The sequence below is a fragment of the Dipodomys merriami genome, unplaced genomic scaffold (assembly GCF_024711535.1).
Source record: "Dipodomys merriami isolate MVZ:Mamm:240054 unplaced genomic scaffold, mDipMer1.0.p SCAF_17, whole genome shotgun sequence".
Taxonomy (NCBI): Eukaryota; Metazoa; Chordata; class Mammalia; order Rodentia; family Heteromyidae; genus Dipodomys; species Dipodomys merriami.
Window position 1 is genome coordinate 11,248,540 of NW_027203048.1, and position 20,228 is coordinate 11,268,767.

General features: G+C 42.6%; 1 protein-coding gene across 3 annotated transcripts in view; it reads left to right on the forward strand.

Moving 5' to 3' along the window:
- Nucleotides 1–7,431, forward strand: part of Spdya (speedy/RINGO cell cycle regulator family member A) — a 31,941-nt gene extending 24,510 nt beyond the window's left edge. For 2 of the 3 annotated variants that reach the window (XM_070025296.1, XM_070025295.1), the window contains exon 7: nucleotides 7,145–7,431. In XM_070025296.1, coding sequence (XP_069881397.1) covers nucleotides 7,145–7,236 — 92 coding nt within the window. In that variant the 3' untranslated portion in view covers nucleotides 7,237–7,431. The remainder of the gene's footprint in view (nucleotides 1–7,144) is intronic. The other variant, XM_070025298.1, reaches the window with a different exon arrangement.
- Nucleotides 7,432–20,228: the final 12,797 nt, after the last annotated feature.

The window sequence follows — 20,228 nt, forward strand, 5'->3', positions numbered from 1 at the left end:
TTCTTGTCTCTAATTAATCACACACAAAAAAAGCTAGAAGTGGAGTTGTGTCTCAAATGGTAATACATTAGCTTTGACCAAAAGAAGCTGAGGGACAGTGCCCATGCCCTGAGTTCAAGCCTCAGGCTGGCACAAAAAAAAAGTGCTTTAGGAGAAGCCTTTTAGCAGACTGCTAAAGATGTGGTTAAAAAATATATAGTAAGAACTAAGGGTTGAAGGGTTATATGGAGTAAGAACTAAGGCTGAAGGGTTATATGGAGTAAGCTGACAGTGAATTTCAAAAACTTAAAAAGATATTTACATAAAGAACAGAAACAACTGTGCTTTATTCAGATTAGCCCCTGTAGCTGTCAATCATAATATACACTTTAGTCTATCTTGATATATAACCTTGGAGTAAAGGCTCTGTTAGTCAGTGTTTCTTTGAACAAAACAAAAAAATAAAACAGTCTTTGAAAGACTGTGGATGAAAGTACAATATCAATTTAGGGAATCTATAGAAGGAACTGGGTTTTCATCTTGCTCCTGGATAAAATTCTGGTTTACAGTTTACAGGTCCTGTGTAGGAAGAAACAAATATTTATTCATTATTGCATCATTCTGAGTATTAACATTAGTTATACCTTTAATGATGGCAGAGTTTGGGCAATACAAAAAAATTATTGCTTACACACATATTAAACTAGTAAGTCTACATACGTTTTCAGAGAGAGCTGATGTGGAGTAGAAGGGCACATGGTATGACCAAAAGCAGGGGCAAGCATTCTAATAGTAGCCTATTGGTAAAATTTTCTTCCTATAGGCTACATAAGGTTAAAGTAAAAAAAACAAAAACAAAGGTTAGAGTCACCTTAGTAGATTGTAGTCATAGAAAATTTAATCCAGCATTCTGCAAAAGGAAAATGAAGAGCTGATGCTTTGCCTTGGCATTTTATGCTAAAATGCACAGATAGTTTTCAAAGACCCCACATTTCTTTCAAAAAGCAATGTCCTGCCGGGCGCTGGTGGCTCACGCCTGTAATCCTAGCTACTCAGGAGGCTGACATCTGAGGATCGCGGTTCAGAGCCAGCCCGGGCAGGAAAGACCGTGAGACTCCTATCTCCAATAAACCACCAGAAAACCGGAAGTGGTGCTGTAGCTCAAATGGTAGAGCGCTCGCCTTGAGCTGAAGAGCTGAGGGACAGCTCCCAGGCCCAGAGTTCAAGCCCCACTACTGACAAAAAAAAAAAAAAGCAATGTCCTGATTTTCAAGTAAAAGCATAACATAATTTCTACTTTAAATTTTTTTCTTGGTCAGGCATAGTGCTACATACCTATATTCTCAGCTACTTGGGAGGCAAAAGATAGGAAACTTGCAGTTTCAGGAAAGCTCAAGAGAAAAAAAAAAGTAACGTTAACAAGATCCCCATCTTAAGAAACAAGCCAGGTTTCAGGAAAAAAACAAAAATCAAAAAACAGGTATGATGGTTCATACCTGTAATCCTAGCTATGCAGGAGGTAAGTAGAGGATGGCAGTCTAAAGTGGGCTCTGGGCAGAAGCATGAGAATGTATCTGAAAAATAATTTACAGCTCAACCAGTAGAATGTCTTTGTAACAAGCATGAGGCTTTGAGTTCAAATTCTAGTGCTAAGAAAAAAAATTTCTTTTGAACATGTGTTCAAAAAACAAGCTTTACATAAACATATTGTAATATTTAAAACAAAATGTTTTTCAGTTTAACAAAGTAAAGAACACTGTCAAAACATTTCATACTGGAGAGGATAGATGAAGCAGTCTATAAATTACATCATAATCACCAATCTGGCACTTGTGCTAAGCCTTTTATAAACTCAATCTATCAATAACACTGAAAAAAAATAAACTTAGAGAAGTGACACTATTACTTTGTAAAACAAGAAAGAACAAGAGGGGAACCCAGTTCTATATGAATACACAGCACTTTCTCTCTCTCTCTCTCTCTCTCTTTACTGGCAGGGGGGCTGAGGATTGAACCTATGATGCTTATCCTCTACTGAAACTCACATCTCCTAACCTTCAAAGCACTTTCCCTACCCCACCCCTAATACTAGGGTTTTCATTCAGGCCTTGCACTTGCTAGGCATGCAATCTACCTATTGAGCCTCTAACCCTCATATTACTTTGTTTTGTTTTGTTTTTGTTGGTCGTGGGCTTGAACTCTGGCCTTGGGCGCTGTCCCTGTGCTCTTCAGCTCAAGGCAAGCGCTCTACTGCTTGAGGCACAGTGCCACTTCCCCTCATATTACATTTTATACTGAATTCTGTTTATGCTGCCTTAAATCTCATAACATGTAGGCTGTTTCAAGTGAAACATGGGTGTATACTATATGAGGATCCCTGGGAATTTAGAATGAAGCCAAAGGGGGAAAATACACTAAGCCTTTGACCTGGTGTAAGTAGATACAGAACGTTCCAACTGTTTAAATAACCTATTATATATATATATATATATACATATATATATATACATATATATATATATATATATATAAGGTTATTATATATAAAATAGGATATATATCAGTTATATTGGTTCTATATATTACCAAGTTTTTTTCCAAAAATAAATCCTTTTTGAACTTTGGTATTTATTTTCGTCTTTACCATAATCCTCATTATATAGGTTAAATTCTTTAATAAGGATATCATCAAGGCTGAGATAGCACATGCTTAGGATGTATGAGGCTGTGGGCTGGGCATGGTAGCTCATGCCTGTAAACCAAAATACTTGGGAAGCAGAGATAGGACAATAGAAGTTTGAAGCTAGTCTGGACAAAGTTAATGAAGTCCCATCTCAGTAAACAAGCCAGGTGAAGTGATTTACAGCTATAATCTGAGCTATTCAGGGAGGCATAAGTCTGAGACCAGCAAAGGCCAAAAATACAAGACTCTAAATGAAAGACAAAAGGGCTAGGGGAGCCAGGCACCAGTGGGTCACAGCTAATCATAGCCACTCAGGAAGCTGAGTCAATCTGAGGATTGCAGTTCAAAGCCAGCACAGCCAGGAAAGTCCATAAGACTTACTGACAAAAAAAAAGATGTAGAGGTATGGCTCAAGTAGTAGAATATTAGCCTTGAGCAAAAAAGCCAGGCAAGCGCTCAAGGCCTTGAGTCTAAGCCCCAGTACCAACACAAGAGTAAAAATTAAAGAAACTGGAGCTGGGAAGGTGGCTCAGTGGTAGAGCGCTTGCCTGGCATGCATGAGGCCCTGGGTTCAATTCCTCAGCATCACATAAGCAGAAAAGCCAGAAGTCGCGCTGTGCTCAAGTGGTAGAGCACCAACCTTGAGCTGAAGAGCTGAGGAACAGTGCCCAGGCCCAGAGTTCAGGTCCCATAACCAACAACAACAAAAAAGGGCCTGGAGGTATGGCTCATTTGGTAGAAAGGTTACCTAGCAAGCACAAGATCTTGAGTTCAAAAATAGTATCACGGGGGCTAAGAATGTGGTTTAGTGGTATAGTACTTGCCTAGCGTGCATGAAGCTCTGATTCGATACCTCTATACCACATAAACAGAAAAATCCAGAAGTGGTGATGTGACTCAAGTGCTAGAGTGCTAGCTTTGAGCAAAAGTAGCTCAGGGACAGCACCCAGGCCCTGAGTTCAAGCCCCAGGACCGGCACAAAAAAAATCTTTTTATATGGCCATGGAGCCTTCAGAAGTTCCCACTGTCTGAAATAGAAAATTCCACAATCTAAGATTATACCTAAAACTTCCCCTAGAATGACTAGATCCACAGAGGAAATTACACATGATTCAGTATAGGCGTAAAGTTGTCAGCAAACTTACTAATTGTTTACTGGATGAAAATGTGAACCAAGGCACTGGTGGCTCACACCTGAAATCTTAATTACTCAGGAGGCTGAGATCTGAGGATCACAGTTCAAAGCCAGCTAGGGCAGAAAAGTCCCTGTGAGACTCCTTTCTCAAATTAACTATTCAAAAACCAGAAGTGAAGCTGTGTCTACTAGCCTTGAACAAAAGAGCTCAGGGACAGTGCCCAGGCCCTGAGTTCAAACCCCTCGAGCAACAACAACAAGAAAGAAAATATGAAGCAAAGCCTCTGGAAAGCAATGGTAAATGGCTTTAAGCCCCAAATCTCCTAAGAGTTTACAATTTAATGTTTGAGAGTCAGACATGGACATAGAAAACTTACATCTGTAGGCATTGTCCCATGCAGGTATGTTGATACATGCCTGTAATCCCATACTAGAGAAGCTAAGGCAGGAAGGTTTCAAGTTGAAGGCCACTCTGATCTTCATAGTGAATTGCAGGCCAGCCTTGGAGAAAATAAGACCTTGTCATATGCAAACAAACTCCATATTTGGTCAGTTCTCCAATGCAATCAATGTTTTTTCCAAAAACAAATACAAATGTGTTAGCCTTTACTTAAATCCTTCAATGTGACTTCATTTTTCTTAGGCTAGACAATCATCTCCTTTTTTGGGGGATACGGGAGGGTCCGGTCGTGGGGCTTGAACTCTGGGCCTGGGTGCTGTCCCTCAGCTCTTCAGCTCAAGGCTAGCACTCTACCACTTGAGCCACAGTGCCACTTCTGGTTTTTTTCTTTTTGTTTATGTGGTGCTGAGGAATCAAACCCAGGGCCTCAGGCATGCAAGGCAAGCGCTCTACCACTGAGCCACCTTCCCAGCCCCTAGACAATCATCTTAATAGGCCTGTTTGTTGGTGGCTCATGTCTGCAATCCTAGCTTCTCCAGAGGCAGAGATCTGAAGATAATGATTCAAAGTCATGCCTTGCAGAATTCTGTGAGATTCTATTTCCAGCTAGAAAAAAAGCTGGACTAGAGGCATGGCTCAAGTGATAAAGCACTAGTCTTGAGAAAAAAAGAAAGTGAAAGTGAAAGCTTGAGGCCCTGAGATCAAGCCCCAGATTTTACCATCACTGGACTGATTCATAGCTACTCATACTACCCTGTAGTGTGTGTGTGTGTGTGTGTGTGTGTGTGTGTGTGTGTATGTGTGTGTGTGTGTATGTGTGTGTGTGTGTGTGTGTGTGTTATGGGGCTTGACTCTGGGTCTGGATCTTGTGTGTGTGTGTGTGTGTGTGTGTGTGTGTTGTAGGGCTTGACTCTGGGCCTGGATCCTGTGTGTGTGTGTGTTGTGGGGCTTGACTCTGGGCCTGGATCCTGTGTGTGTGTGTGTTGTGGGGCTTGACTCTGGGCCTGGATCCTGTGTGTGTGTGTGTGTGTGTGTGTGTGTGTGTGTGTGTGTGTGTGTGTGTGTGTGTGTGTGTGTGTGTGTGTGTGTGTGTGTGTGTGTGTGTGTGTGTGTTTTGTGGGGCTTGACTCTGGGTCTGGATCCTGTGTGTGTGTGTGTGTGTGTGTGTGTGTGTGTGTGTGTGTGTGTGTGTTGTGGGGCTTGACTCTGGGCCTGGATCCTGTCCCTCAGCTCCTCTGCTCAAGGCTAGCACTCTGCCACTTTAGCCACAGCACCACTTCCAGTTTTCTAGTGATTATTTGGAGATAAGAATCTCACAGACTTTCCTGCCCAGGCTGGCTTAGAACTGTGATCTCAGCCTCCTAAGTAGCTAGTATTATAGCCAGGAGCCAACAGCACCAGCTTACCCTCTACTTCTTTAGAGAACTTATGACAGTCATAAGTCTTACATTTGTGTGATTATAAATTAGTTCTATTATGGACTATACTCTTGAGGCAGAGATTTTTAGGTTATAAGCCTTCATGTTCTGTAAAATGTTATAAAATTTTTTATACACATAATTCTAAACAGACTATGGTGGTAAATCCAGGAATAGCAGCATTTATCTACCTAAACATTAATACTTTAAGGCATATAAAGCATCTATATTGGGTTGAGAATGTGGCTTAGTGGTAAGGTGCTTGCCTAGCATGCATGAAGTCCTGGGTTCCATTCCTCAGTGCCACATAAACAGAAAAAGCCAGAAGTGGTGCTGTGGCTCAAGTGGTAGAATGCTAGGCTTGAGCAAAAAGAAGCTCAAGGACAGTGCCTAGGCCCTGAGTTCAAGCCCCAGGACGGGCAAAGATAAATAAAATGAAACATCTATATTTAAGCAAGTATATAACCACTGTAATCTTTTGTTTTAACCATAAAAATAGCTTTAAAGTTGATTTGCACATATTTGAAAACCATAAACAATGTGTGATACATAGCAAATACAAAATAACATACCTGTGAATAACAGCCCTATTCGATTAATTCATGTGTAAAGTGTAGTTCTGTTTTCTAGACATTTGATTTATGTACAATTATTCCAATATTCTTTCAATCTGGTTACAAAGATTCTGAGAGGAATGAGAGATTGTTGCAATCCCAAGGCTATGAGTTCAATTCCCAGCACTACATTTGAGAGAGAGAAAGAAGACAGAGGGAGAAAGAGAGGAAGTGAGAAGGAGGAGGGAAGGGAGATAGAGATAAAGAGAGGGAGAGGAAGCCGGGCGTTTGGTGGCTCACAACTGTAATCCTAGCTACTCAGGAGGATGAGATCTAGAATTACAGTTCCAAGCCAGCCCAGGCAGGAAAGTCCGTGAGACTCTTATCTCCAATAAACCACTAGAAAACCGGAAATGGCACTGTGGTTCAAGCAGTAGAGCGCTCACCTTGAGCTGAAGAGCACAAGGACAGGTACCCAAGCCCAGAGTTCAAGCCCCATGACCGACCAAAAAGAGAGGGGGGGGGGAGGGGAAGGGGGAGGGAGGATTGTTACATCTTGAAACTGGATGTGGTGATACCGACCTGTAATCCCAATATATAGGAGGATTAAACAGGAGTAGTATGAGTTAAAGGCCAGCCTGGGCTACATAGTGAGACTCTGTCTCAAAAAAAAAACAAAAAACAAAAAACAAACCCAAAAGTTATATTTAAGGAGCATAGCTCAATGATTGACTATGTGCTTTGGATATACAAGGCTCAATGTACTGAGTTTAATTCCCAGAACCAAAAATAATTTTTTTTCAAAGTTACATTTTTGGTTATAATTTTAAGGTGACTATATCATTCTTGTCAGTTTTCCCTCCTACTTAATGTAGGCCAAATTTCCTCAGTTTTAAAAATATATGTGAGCCATTAAATGTATATTTAAATATACAGATACACACAATTTATATTAAAATGTATATTTTATTTCAGTAGCTAATGAACATCAATCAAACCATGGAAAGAAAACAAATGTTGTGGAGATAGACAAATCCATGGAGTGGTTTACAGGAAGTGAAGAATGAGATGGCTCAACTAAAGCAACTTGGAATTGTTTACTACAATATACCAAACTAAACACAAGACATTGTCAAAGTGGGACATCCAAGTCGTTTTGTTATCTTTCTTTAGCTTTTGTTGCTTTTCAAATTTATATGTAAAAGTTATACAAATCATAGTAATAGCTAAAAATACCAACTTATAAAAGTGATTTTTCATTATGAAGTTCTAATTTGATAATTTTCCATTTTCAAATCAGCTGATGTCATCTGGATCCTCAGTTGTGGTTTAAACTCCTTCAATGTGATAAGAAGGAAAAAATAAGATCATAACATTAATAAAAACTATAATCTGATATGGTCTGAAAACCACTCACCTATATGACCAGTTTGTCAGTGGCAATACCGGGAAGGGAGCCATTGGAAAATTAGAATGTGATTTGTCCATTTTAGAACAAAATACATATAAGCTACATAAAATGTTTTATAATTTGTTAACAAAAACTGTTAAATATTACTGTTCCTTTAAGTTTTTCTCACAGTTTAAAACATTTATTTTGGAGCTATTCTGCAAGTTACTATATACAAATTTTTCAATGATTACAGTTACATTATGGTTTTATAACCAAATGGATAAGACCATATCATAAATCAATGGATATCAGAAAACATTTCACGGCCTAAATAATGTTACATAGGAAAGACTTAAACTTAGTTCTTTGAAGAATTGTAGCAGCATTATAGGAATTACTTCTTTTTTTTTTTTTGCAATAATAGTATTTGTATATTACATCTGTTAAACTAATCCTAAATCACCAATGTATACGGAAAACGTCCTTTAAATTATTTCACATACTAAGCTCACAACAAATAAACTATGAATCATTTACAAAGGCTAGTTATCAGTTACCAGAATTTTACATAAAAGATAGGGAAAAGTCATTCATGATTCTGTCTCTTATACATTTTTAAGTTAACAGATAAGTACTACATTCTGATCTCTACAGGAACAAAACACCCAAGGAAGATTTTCTTTTTACTGTGTATTGCTCGGAATACTTAGGAACCACTCTATTATTGCAAACCTATGCGTAAAATAAAATTGAAATCCACAAGGGTTGTTCTCTTGAAATTCTTTACCTTCAATTCCAATTTCCTTCTGAGAATAAATGGTAAATCTGTATTGTTTATAGGTTCTACTTTTTGGGGTAAAAAATTCACTTTTTTGTTTTGCAAGGCAAACCAACCAATCTCTGACAATTACCTTACTTTTCACAGGAGAGAGCAAGTTCATAGGCAGGATTCCATCTAGAAGTTCAATAACCTGGGTGATGTGTTCAGAAAAGGGAAACATGTACTTCACATTTCTACTAAACTACTACTACCTTTCTATTTTAAGTTCACTACATACCTCTTACCCAAATATAAATTATAAATGTCATAATTAAATCAAGAGGAAGAGACTAAAAATGCAAGTTAGGAAGGAGCTGAGCACTGGTACAATCCTAGCTACTTAGGACACTGAGATCTGAGAGTCCCAGGCAGGAAAGTTCGTGTGACTCATACCTCCAATTAACCAGTAAAAAGCCAGAAGTAAAGCTGTGGCTCAAGGGGTAGAGTGCTTGCCTTGAGGGGGGAAAAAGTAGCTCAGGGACAGCACCTCATCCCTGAGTCTGAGCCCCAGGACTAGCATCAAAAAAAGAAAAAAAAAGAAAATTAGAGATAATTTCATCAATAGTAAGTTAAAAATCCAAATCCAGAGATCATTACTTGACATTACTGTTCACATTATACCTTTTAAGAAGTTTCTTCCAAGCCTGGTGCTGGTGGCTCACACCTGTAATCCTAGCTACTCAGGAGGCTGAGATCTGAGGATCATGGTTCAAAGCCAGCCCAGGCAAGAAAGTCCGTGAAACTCTTATCTCCAATAAACCACCAGAAAACCGGAAGTGGCGCTGTAGCTCAAGTGGTAGAGCACTCGCCTTGAGCTGAAGAGCTGAGGGAAGCGCTCAGGCCCAGAGTTCAAGCCCCACGACCGCCAAAAAAAAAAGTTTATTCCAAATTGTCACAAAAAAAACATTAATGATATAAACGATGATTTAAGCAACGAAATCACTGAATTTGGGACATGTGCCAAAACAGTGTGTGTGTGTGTGTGTGTGTGTGTGTGTGTGTGAGAGAGAGAGAGAGAGAGACAGAGAGAGAGAGAGAGAGAGAGAGAGAGAGAGAGGGTGTCCTGCGGCTTGAATTCAGGACCTGACTGCTGTCCTTGAGGTTTTTGTTTTTATTTTGTCTCAAAGCTAGCATTCCACCACTTGAACTCTACTTCCAGCTTTTTGGTGGTTAAGTGGAGATACAAGTCTTAGGGACTTTCCTGACAAGGCTGACTTCAAAAGGCAATCCTCAGATCTTAGCCTCCTGAGTAGCTAGGATTTCAGGTGTAAGCCACTGGTGCCCTACTGCTTTAAGTTTTTATGAGATGACAACACCTTACTCCAGTACAAAATTAATATATTAGTCTGTTACTTGGCAAAACAAAAGTGTATTTAAAAACCACATTACAAGCAGGGTACTGGTGGCTCATGACTGTAATCCTTGCTACTCAGGAGACAGATCTAAGGATTGCAGTGCAAAGCCAGACTGGGTAGGAAAGTCCATGAGACTCTTATCCCCATAAAATACTCAGAAAAAAAGCTGGAAGTAGCACTGTGGCTCAAGTGTTAGTGTGCTATCCTTGAGCAACATGGACAGTGCCAGGACCCTAGAACTGGCAAAAAAAAAAAAAAAAAAAAAAAACAGGCTTGAGCTATTCAGGAGGCTGAGATCTGAGGATCGTGGTTCAAAGTTAGCCAGGGCAGGAAAGTCTGTGAGACTCTCATCTCCAGTTAATCACCAGAAAACCAGAAGTAGCACTATGGCTCAAGTGGTAGCGAACTGGCCTTGAGCTGAAGAGCTCAAGGACAGCGCCCAGAGCCCACAAAAACAAAAACAAAAAAAAAAAAAAACAGCACAACCCACTGGAACCTAAGCCAGCTTCCAAAACAGTGTCACCTAAACTGATGTCCAGCATCAGTACTATCATACTTTTTTTTTTCTTTGTTGGTTGGGTATCTCAGCCTCCTGAATAGCTAGGATTGCAGGCGTGAGCCACTGGCGCCCAGCAATACTATCATATTCATATCCTATGATTCTCTTTGCTTATGTGGTGCTGAGGAATCGAACCCAGGGCCTTGAGCATGCAAGGCAAGCGCTCTACCACTGAGCCATCTTCCCAGCCCCTCATATCCTATGATTGAAACGCGGTATTCATGGCTTGGTAATTATATACAAACACCTACTCTTAGCTACTACTGTTGGAGAAATGAGTCAAAAATTAAAAAATGAAGCCGGGCGCCAGTGGCTCACGCCTGTAATCCTAGCTACTCAGGAGGCTGAGATCTGAGGTTCGCAGTTTATTTAATAAGATAGAAGAATCAACTAGAAAATAAAGCAGTGAATTAGAATAATATGAAAATCATAGTAATACATGTATTAGGAGTTATAAGAAAGTAAAAAGCACAATCACCTTAGCTTGGAGAGTGCAGAATTAAAGGTAATAATCACAATAGAAACAACTTAAAACCAAGCATATATAGAATAAACACAGTTTACCTATCTCAGAAGGAGAAATACATTTTTTTTTTTTGCTGGTCCTGAGGCTTGAACTCAGGGCCTGGGCACTGTCCTCTTTGTGCTCAAGGCTACTGCTCTACCACTTGAGCCACAGCTCCATTTCTGAGTTTATTGGAGTAAGAGTCTCATAGATTTTCCTGCCGGGGCTGGCTTCAAACTGAGATACTCAGATCTCAACCTCTTGAGATGCTAGAATTACAGGAGTGAGCTATCATTGCCTGACTTTTTTTGTTTAGGTCCAAAACTGGTACTCAAACTCAGTTCCTGATGCTTTTGCTAACTGGCTAGTGCTCTACCAACTGAGCCACACCACAAACCCCAAGATAAACAGACTTACATGCCTGTCTAAAGCATTTGAACATGGCCTGGTAAGCCATGAGCATGTCACTGAGGAAACAAAAGCAGGAAATTCAGTCCAGAGGAAAGCTATTTTAAATAATTTAGAATTAGGATATTAAGGAGTCTAGGGATGTAGCTCAGTGGGGCAGCCCTTGTCTAACATGCATGAGGCTAGGTGTACAATTCCTAACAGTGAAGAACAAAGAAAAAAGGAATCCATTAGGGAACCAAATTGCCAAACACTGTAATTGAAGTTTTTTTTTTCTCTTTGTGTGTGCATGTACAAATCCATAAAAAAAAAAAAAAAAGCAAAACAGGATGAGGGACATGTCGTTCAGGTGATAGAGGCCTTGTTTTGTAAGTGTAAGGTCCTAAATTCAAAATCCCATACCACTAAGATAATAAAAAACAAGTACAGTTGGATTTCTGTGTAGAACCTCCCAATGGTCCTCCAGAACACATGGAAAAAAAATATTACTTCTTCAACTGCCTATATCTCACACCAGGCCCCTTACCTGACTACTAAGGAAATGCATAGATTTTTGGTTTTGCCATTGCTGGGGCTTGGACGCAGAGCCTCACACTCTTGCATAGCTTTTTCACTCGTTGGTACGCTACCAGCTGCATTTCCACTTCCAGCATTTTGCTAGTTAATTGGAAATAAAGAGTCCCTCAACTGGAGTCTCTTGCAGCAGGGTGTTGGTGGCCAACACCTGTAATCCTACCTACTCAGGAGGCTGAGATCTAAGAATCTTGGTTCAAAGCCAGCCCATGCAAAAGGCCCTGAGAGACTCTAATTGTCAATTTACCACTCAAAAACCAGAAAAGGAGCTGTGGCTCAAGTGGTAGAGTGCTAGTCTTGAGCACAAAGGGGTTCAGAGACAGTGTCCAGGCTGTGAGTTCAAGCCCTACAACCAATCAGAAAAAAAAAAAAAAAAAAGTCTCTTGGATTTGTCTGTCCCGGTTGGCTTGGAACCAGTATCCTCAGATCTCAGCTTCCTAAATAGCTAGGATTACAACATGAGTACCTGGCCCACAATAGGATTTTTGTGAGACTCTTTTCAAAAGAACATTCTTGTCTTTAGGCCTTTCAAAGGCAGGCTGTCCCCTTATTTAGGTGTCTCATCAATTTTCATTCCTCAGAAACCTCTTCTAATCCTGACTTCAAACATTTTCCTCCACCTGGACACCCAGTTTAAAAAAAAAAATGTCATTGCTCTTCTGTCTTCATGGTGTTTAACACTACTTGTAATGACAATTCTTGGCTGGGAATTTGGTTTAGTGGTAGAGTGCTTGGTGCCACACGATTTTTTTTTGTGTGTGTGAAAATATTGTACAGAGGGGTTACAATTACATGGGCAAGATAATGAGTACATTTCTTATCAAGCATTGTAGCCTCCTCCTTTGTTTCTCCTTCCCATCCCTGCCCATCCTCCTCCCACCCCCCACTGCCACATAATTTTTTAAAAACAGTTAAAAAAAAAAAAAGAAAAATGACAGCCGGGTGCCTGTGGCTCACACCTGTAATCCTAGCTACTCAGGAGGCTGAGATCTGAGGATTGTGGTTCAAAGCCAGCCCGGACAGGAAAAGTCCGTGAAACTCGGATCTCCAATTAACCACTAGAAAACCGGAGGTAGGGCTGGGAAGGTGGCTCAGTCAGTGGTAGAGTGCTTGCCTTGCATGCATGAGGCCCTGGGTTCCATTCCTCAGCACCACATAAGCAAAAAGAAAAAAGCCGGAAGTGGCACTGTGGCTCAAGTGGTAGAGCGCTAGCCTTGAGCTGAAGAGCTGAGGAACAGCACCGGGGCCCAGAGTTCAAGCCCAACAACCAACCAAAAAAGAGAAAGAAATGACAATTCTTTTACTTGTTTGGTCTGTCAACTTGTCTGCATGTAAGGTCTATGTTGAGAGCAATATTACACTTCCCTAAAATAATCCCTTGAAGGTAGAAAGCAGTCAACTATTTGCTGGGAAAGGATCTTAGTACATGGAACATTCTACTCAAGGATGAGGAGGATTAAACCACTTGCCAGGTCCGGTGGCTCATGCCTATGATCCTAGCTACTCAGAAGCTAAGATCTAAGCTAAGCTAAGATCTAAGCTAGCCCAGGCAGAAAAGTCCCATGAGACTTCTATCTCCAATTAACCACTCAAAAACCAGAAGTGCTAGGGGCTGGGAAGGTGGCTCAGTGGTAGAGTGCTTGCCTTGCATGCATGAGGCCCTGGGTTCAATTCCTCAGCACCACATAAGCAAAAAGAAAAAAAGCTGGAAGTGGCACTGTGGCTCAAGTGGTAGAGCGCTAGCCTTGAGCTGAAGAGCTGAGGGGCAGCGCCCAGACGCAAAGTTCAGGCCCCACGACCGGACACCCCCCCCCAAAAAAAAAAAAAACCAAAAAACAGAAGTGTTGTGGCTCAAAGTGGTAGAGCTCTAGCCTAGAGCAATTGAGCTCAAGGACAGCACCCATGTCCTGAATTCAATCTCACAACTGGCCAAAAATAAACCACTAGCAATATCTTAGTATAAGATTTAAACTAGAAACTAGGAAGCTAACTTCGAGAAAATTAAGTGTTTCATGGTAGTAGCTATTTTTTTTCTCCTAAATGGACAAGCATAGTATATCATGGTTCTATTTTTGGTAGTGTTGGGGATCAAGCTCAAGGCCTGATACACAAGGTAAATGACACCCTCAGACCTAGTATGTCTACTGTTGGTTTGTTTGATGCCAGTCCCCAGGCTAGAACTCACGCTGGAGGGCTGTCCCTGAGATTTTTTGCTTAAGCTAGTACTCTACCACCTAAGCCACAGCTCCTCTTCCAGCATATTTTGGCTACTTAATTGGAGGTGAATCTTGTGGACTTTCCTCCTGGGCTTGCTTTGAACTAAGATCCTAGGATCTGACTCCTGAAAAGCTAGGATTACAGGCATGAGCCACCAGCACATGGCTTTTATTGATTTTTATTTTTATTGTCAGTTGTAGGGCCTAAACTCTGGGCCTGGTTGTTGTCCCTCAGCTCTCCAGCTCAAGGCTAGACAACTTGAGCCACAGTGCCACTTCGGCTTTTTCTGCTTATGTGGTGCTGAGGAATTGAACCCAGGACCTCATGCATGCAAGGCAAACACTCTACCACTGAGCCACCTTCCCAGCCCTATTGTTGATTTTTAACAATGCAGCACTAGTAATACGCTTTATTAAATATGCCATCCTTATGTACTACAAAATTAACCACAGAGAGTTCAAGACTTGCTTTTGCACTTGAGTGCAATGGGAGAATAAAAGTATCATTCCTAGTGAGTCTACACCATTGGAACAGTAAGCTGGCATACTTTTCACTTTTACAGATAAAAGGGTGGGGATTACCAAAGTAAAATTTAAACTTAATTTCCTCACTTTGTGCTTGTGTATTAGAGGCCACTGGGGCTTGAATTTATGGGCCTCATGTTTAAACTTGACTTTTTCCATTCATGATGCTACAGCTACACTTGCACTTCCAGCTCGTTCGTGTGTGTGTGTGTGTGTGTGTGTGTGTGTGTGTGTGTGTGTGAGAGAGAGAGAGAGAGAGAGAGAGAGAGAGAGAGTGTCCTGGGACTCCAACTCAGAGACTGGGCTCTGTCCTGAGCTTCTGCTTTTGGGAGGTTCATTGGAGATAATAGTCTCTCAGACTTTTCTTCCTCAGCTGGTTACTAACCGCCGCCATTTTCAGATCTCAGGAGTGAGAGCTCACAGGAGTGAGACATGTGAGACACCAGCGCCCGGCTTATTTCCTCCAAAAATTAGCAATAAATCATAAGATCCTGGTTTATTGGAAAAAATGAAAAATGCAAACGAACGTGAGATGTTGTGGAACCGATATGCACTCCATCCCATCGCATTGCCTCTGGACTGCTAGCGCAGGTCCTCTCTTCTCAACAACACCAGGCGTCCAATACTGGCCTCTTAAGCAGGAAACGCTTACCCGGAACTGGCCTGCATCCGGTCGGGGCACTTCCCCACGATCTCGCTGAACAGGACTGCTCCTGCCGGCCCCCCGGCCCCCCACCCGGGGATAATTTACACATCTGACTTTGTTCAGACAAAATAACCTTTAGACTGTTCCCTCCAAATCACACTTAACATCAACGACCCAGCCCGAAAAGGGTCCCTCTCCGGACGCTGACGAGGAAGTCTCGAAGCTCATCGGGTTCGGTCGGAGACGGCGCGGACCGGGCCAGGCCGGCGGGGAGCGACCCCCGGCCCGGCTCTCCCCTCGAGTCATCTTGATCTCGAGGGGATCCCTCCCAAGGTGGCGGATCTGGAGCTTTCCAACCAAAGACATCTGGTCCCCGGCCTGGGCGCCGAGGAGGGCTCCGTCCGGGGCGACTCTGGTGCCTCCCTTGCCTTGTCTGTCTCTCTTCTCTCTCCCTCTCACCTCTCTCTCCCTTTCTCTCCTCTCTCCGCATCGTGCATCCCTCGCCAACACAGACCCAGCTTCTTCAAGAGTGCATCCCCAAATCGCATCACAACGACGGCAACGCAGTGACCCCAAGATCCCGCCACCACCCAGGACCGAGAAATGGGAGCGGATGGGGAACCGCGGCTCCCATCCGCCAGCGTGACGCCAGGTGCAGGCGCATACCAGTGACGCAGCCAGGCCACGCCCCTCCCCGCCCGACGCGCTGATTCAGGAGACTGAGAGGCTTTGCCAACCCCGGACACTACTGCGCTTGCGTCAGGAAGGTAGGGGCGTGCGGACCTGGAGCCCCGTGCCGCGTGCACACGCAAGCTTAGCTGAAGAAGCGGCTGAGAAGTGCGAACTGTTGGTGCTCGCGGCCTCTCCTGCTGCCCGGGATGTGGGCGAAGAATTTACCTCTGGCGGATTCCCCACCTGGTCTCAGGAATAAGGAAAATAAGATTTGAGCCGGGCGCCGCTGGCTCACACCTGTAATCCTAGCTACTCAGGAGGCTGAGATCTGAGGATCGCGGTTCAAAGCCAGCCCAGTCAGGAAAGTCCGTGAGACTCTTATCTCCAATAAACCACCAGAAAACCGGAAGTGGCGCTGTGGCTCAAACGGTAGAGCGCCCACCTTGAGCTGAAGAGCGCAAAGACAGCGCCCAGGCCGAGTGCAAGGCCCACGACCGACAAACAAAAAACAAAAACTCAGAGACAGCGCCCAGGCCTTGAGGTCACACACAACACACACGACAGCGGGTCACAGCATCCACGGTATAAAGCCCCCTACCAGCTTGCTATGAATTTTGAACAGACATTTATCTGGCCTCCCTCCAGATGTAGAAATAAAACTAGTTCCGAGATGCATTTGTCCTTTCCCAGCTGACCAAGGCATCCTTCCCCAGTCCCTCCCTGCAAGTCCCTTTTGCTGTCCTCATCCCCAGACACAGAAATCAGAAAAGTGAGGTGGCAGTATTTGACATGTACTTATTGAACAGAATTTTAAAATTCAACAGAATTTAAGAGTCTCATAGACTTTCTTTCCCTGAGCTAACTTTGAACTGCAATCCTCATATCTTAGTCTCCTGAGTGGCTAGGATTTCGGGCATAAGCTACCAGTGCCCAGCCTCAACAGAATTTATTTATTTATTTATTTATTCGGTTGTGGGCCTGAACTCTGGGTCTGGGCGCTGTCCCTGGGCTCTTCAGACCAAGGCCAGTGTTCTATCACTTGAACCATAGTGCCACTTCCGGCTTTTTTGCTATGTGGTGCTGAGGAATCAAATCCAGGGCCTCATGCATGCAAGGCAAGCACTCTACCACTGAGCCACCTTCCCAGTCCCAGAATTTTTTTTTTAATCACTAAAATAATAGGGGTTCGGGATTTAGCTAAATAGAAGAGCACTTTCCTGGCAAGTGCAAAGCCCTGAGTTTGGTCCTCAACTCTAAAACGTAAATAAAAATTAAATATAAGAAATGTTTTAGCCTCCCTCAAACTAGACACTTCTTTTGTGTGTGTGTGATTAATTGGCAATCAGAGTCTCCTGGATCTTTCTGCCTGGACTGGTTTTGAAATGGGCTCCTCAGATCTCAGCCTCCTGAGTAGGTAGGATTGCATGTGTGAGCCACCAGTGCTTGGCTAATAGACACATCTTAAAACATGAATCAGTACATTTGGAAGGCCAATTTCATGTTAAATAGCACTATCCTGTTGGTTTAATAGTTCTTTTGGCAAGTTCATTAAGGATCTGTCAATAGCAGGTGTGTTAAAGACTGATTTAAATTTCATGGAAATAAGCATTTCCATTTTACCAGTAAGAAGACTGATCAGGGAGCATTAAATGATTTGGGTAAGATCTTTAACATGACATTTGACAAAGTGGAATGGCAGGGATTATTAATTAGGTCAATCCAATCAGCAACTTTCCTTCTTTGGATTTTAATGCCCTTTCTAAAGATTGGCAGACAGTGCAATTGAACTGAAAGTCCAAGCATGCTCACAGGGCTATGTAGTAGTTTTATGTAGTAGTAGCTTAGTAGTTTTTATAATCTATCAATTAAAAAATACTTGCCATAGGAACTTCTTAAGTGCAAATTGGATTTGGATATGTTAAATGCAAGAGGCCTATTTCTAATCTGTGCTTGTTTCCTAGGACCAATGTAACAAATTACCATAAACAAAATAACTTAAAACAACAGAAATGTGCTCTCTCACAGTTTTGGAGGTCAGAATTCTATGCCTCTTTTAGTATTCTTTGGCTTTTACTACTGTCATTACCTTTCTTCCTTCCTTTCTTCCTTTCTTTCTTTCTTGTTGGTCTTTGGGCCTGAACTCTGGGCCTGGATGCTGTCCCTCAGCTCTTCAGCTCAAGGCTAGGGCTCTACCACTTGAGACACAGTGCCACTTCTGGCCTTTTCTGCTTATGTGGTGCTGAGGAATGGAACCCAGGGCCTCATGCATGCAAGGCAAGCGCTCTACCACTGAGCAACCTTCCCAGCCCTTTACCTTTCTTCACTATATGTATCTTTTCCATGTGTGTCTCTGTGTCTTCTTTCTTATTATTTCAGTCATTGGATTTAGGGATAAATCCAGGATAATACCATGGAGAGATCTTTCATCAGATGATGATGATGATTATTATTATTATTTTTCCGGAATTGGGGCTTGAACTCTGGGCCTGGGCACTGTCTTTCAGCTCTTCAGCTCAAGCTAGCGCTCTACTGCTTGAGCCACAGCACCACTTCTGGTTTTCTAGTGGTTTATTGGAGATAAGAGTCTCACGGACTTTCCTTGACCGGGCTGGCTTTGAACTGTGATCCTCAGATCTCAGCCTCCTGAGTAGCTAGGATTACAGGTGTGAGCCACCGGCGCCCAGCTCATCAAATTATTATTATTATTTTTTTTTTTTTTTAGGTCCGGTCGTGGGGCCTCAACTCTGGGCCTGGGCACTGTCCCTCAGCTCTTCAGCTCAAGGCTAGCACTCTACCACTTGAGCCACAGCACCACTTCTGGCTTTTTTTCTTTTTGCTTATGTGGTGCTGGGGAATTGAACCCAGGGCCTCATGCATGCAAGGCAAGCACTCTACCACTGAGCTACCTTCCCAGCCCTCATCAAATTATTTTTGTAACTTTATTTCTAAATAAGTTCACATCTGCTGAGCTGGTGGCTTATGCCTGAAATCTTAGCTAGAGATCTGAGAGTTGAAGTTCAAAACTTGTTGGTGCAGATTAACCAACAGAAAAGCTGGAAGTAGAGGTATGGCTCAAGTGGCACAGCACCAGCCTTATACAGGCACAAAGAAATAGAAGAGAAATAAAAACATGTCTATGTTATTAGAAAGGAAGTTGAGAAGTAAAAGTGGTGTTATTGGAGAGAGGAAAGGCTTTTTGGAATAATATCCTTGAGTAGAGAGGAGGAGATAGAATCTGGAAATTAAGTGGAGTAGTGGCTTTAGCCAGAAATAGGTATAGTTCACCATACATAGTCCCATTAGAGATGGAATACATGCAGAGTTAATAGCACTGAGAGCTTGTGGAAGTTCTTTTGATTGCTTCTATTTTCTTAGGAAATTGAAAGCAAAGCCATCCACTGAGAGCAAAGATGGAGAAGAATTTTATGGTGATATGATTTACTGTCTGGACTATGGAACAACTTATAACTTGGCAGTATGGACTTCCCAGGTGAAGTTAAGGTGGCCAAGAATCATAACAAAGTGACTGGCTTTGCTGTAGATACTTTCAGGTGTTGATAGGTGAAGAGGATGCAATTTTACCAAGGAAAGACTTTGATATGGGAAAGAGCCATTTAGAATGATAAATTGAAGTGAAAATGAAGTGCAGTCTTCAAGGAGAAGGGATGAGGGTTGGTGAAAAGACTGTGAGATAGTGATAGAAATATTTACTAGACTACAGTCATTTACAACGAGTGATCTGGAAAAAACAGAAATGGAACTAAGGGGGCGGGTGGAGAAATTGAGATGATAGAGGTAGTGCCCTTATTGTGACAAGGTCTGGGATATGACCAGGGTCCTGGGGATCGAACTCAGGTCCTGAGCACTATCTATCCCTGAGAATTTGTGCTCAAGGATAGTGTTCTACCACTTGAACCACAACTCCAGCATTTTGGTGGTTAATGTTTCACAGACTTTTCTGTCCGGGCTGGCTTCGAACCATCTTCTTCAGATCTCAGCCTCCTGAATAGCTAAGATGATAGGGGGGAGCCAAGGGTTTGAACTTAGAGCACCGAACTTCTAAGCAAGCAAACAGGCAGGCGCTCCTCTACTCCGGCCACTCCCTCGCCCCTATTTTCGTCAATTTTGTAAAACCATTAAAAGAAAATCAAAAGTCCTTGCTCAGCATAAAGGATTACTTCCTCCTGGTTGCTTCACTCTTCGGAGGCTAAATTAGCAAATGGCCTCGTTCGGCCACCGTCGCCGGGTGGGTCCTCCCCGCCCAATGCTCGTTTTGCGACGGACCACGCCCCCTTCCCCCGGCGCTCCCTCCGCCCCACTTCCTCCCACAGGCACCGCCCCGGTCCGGTGCGCCTGCGCACAAGCGAACACGTGGCTGCGGCGGAGC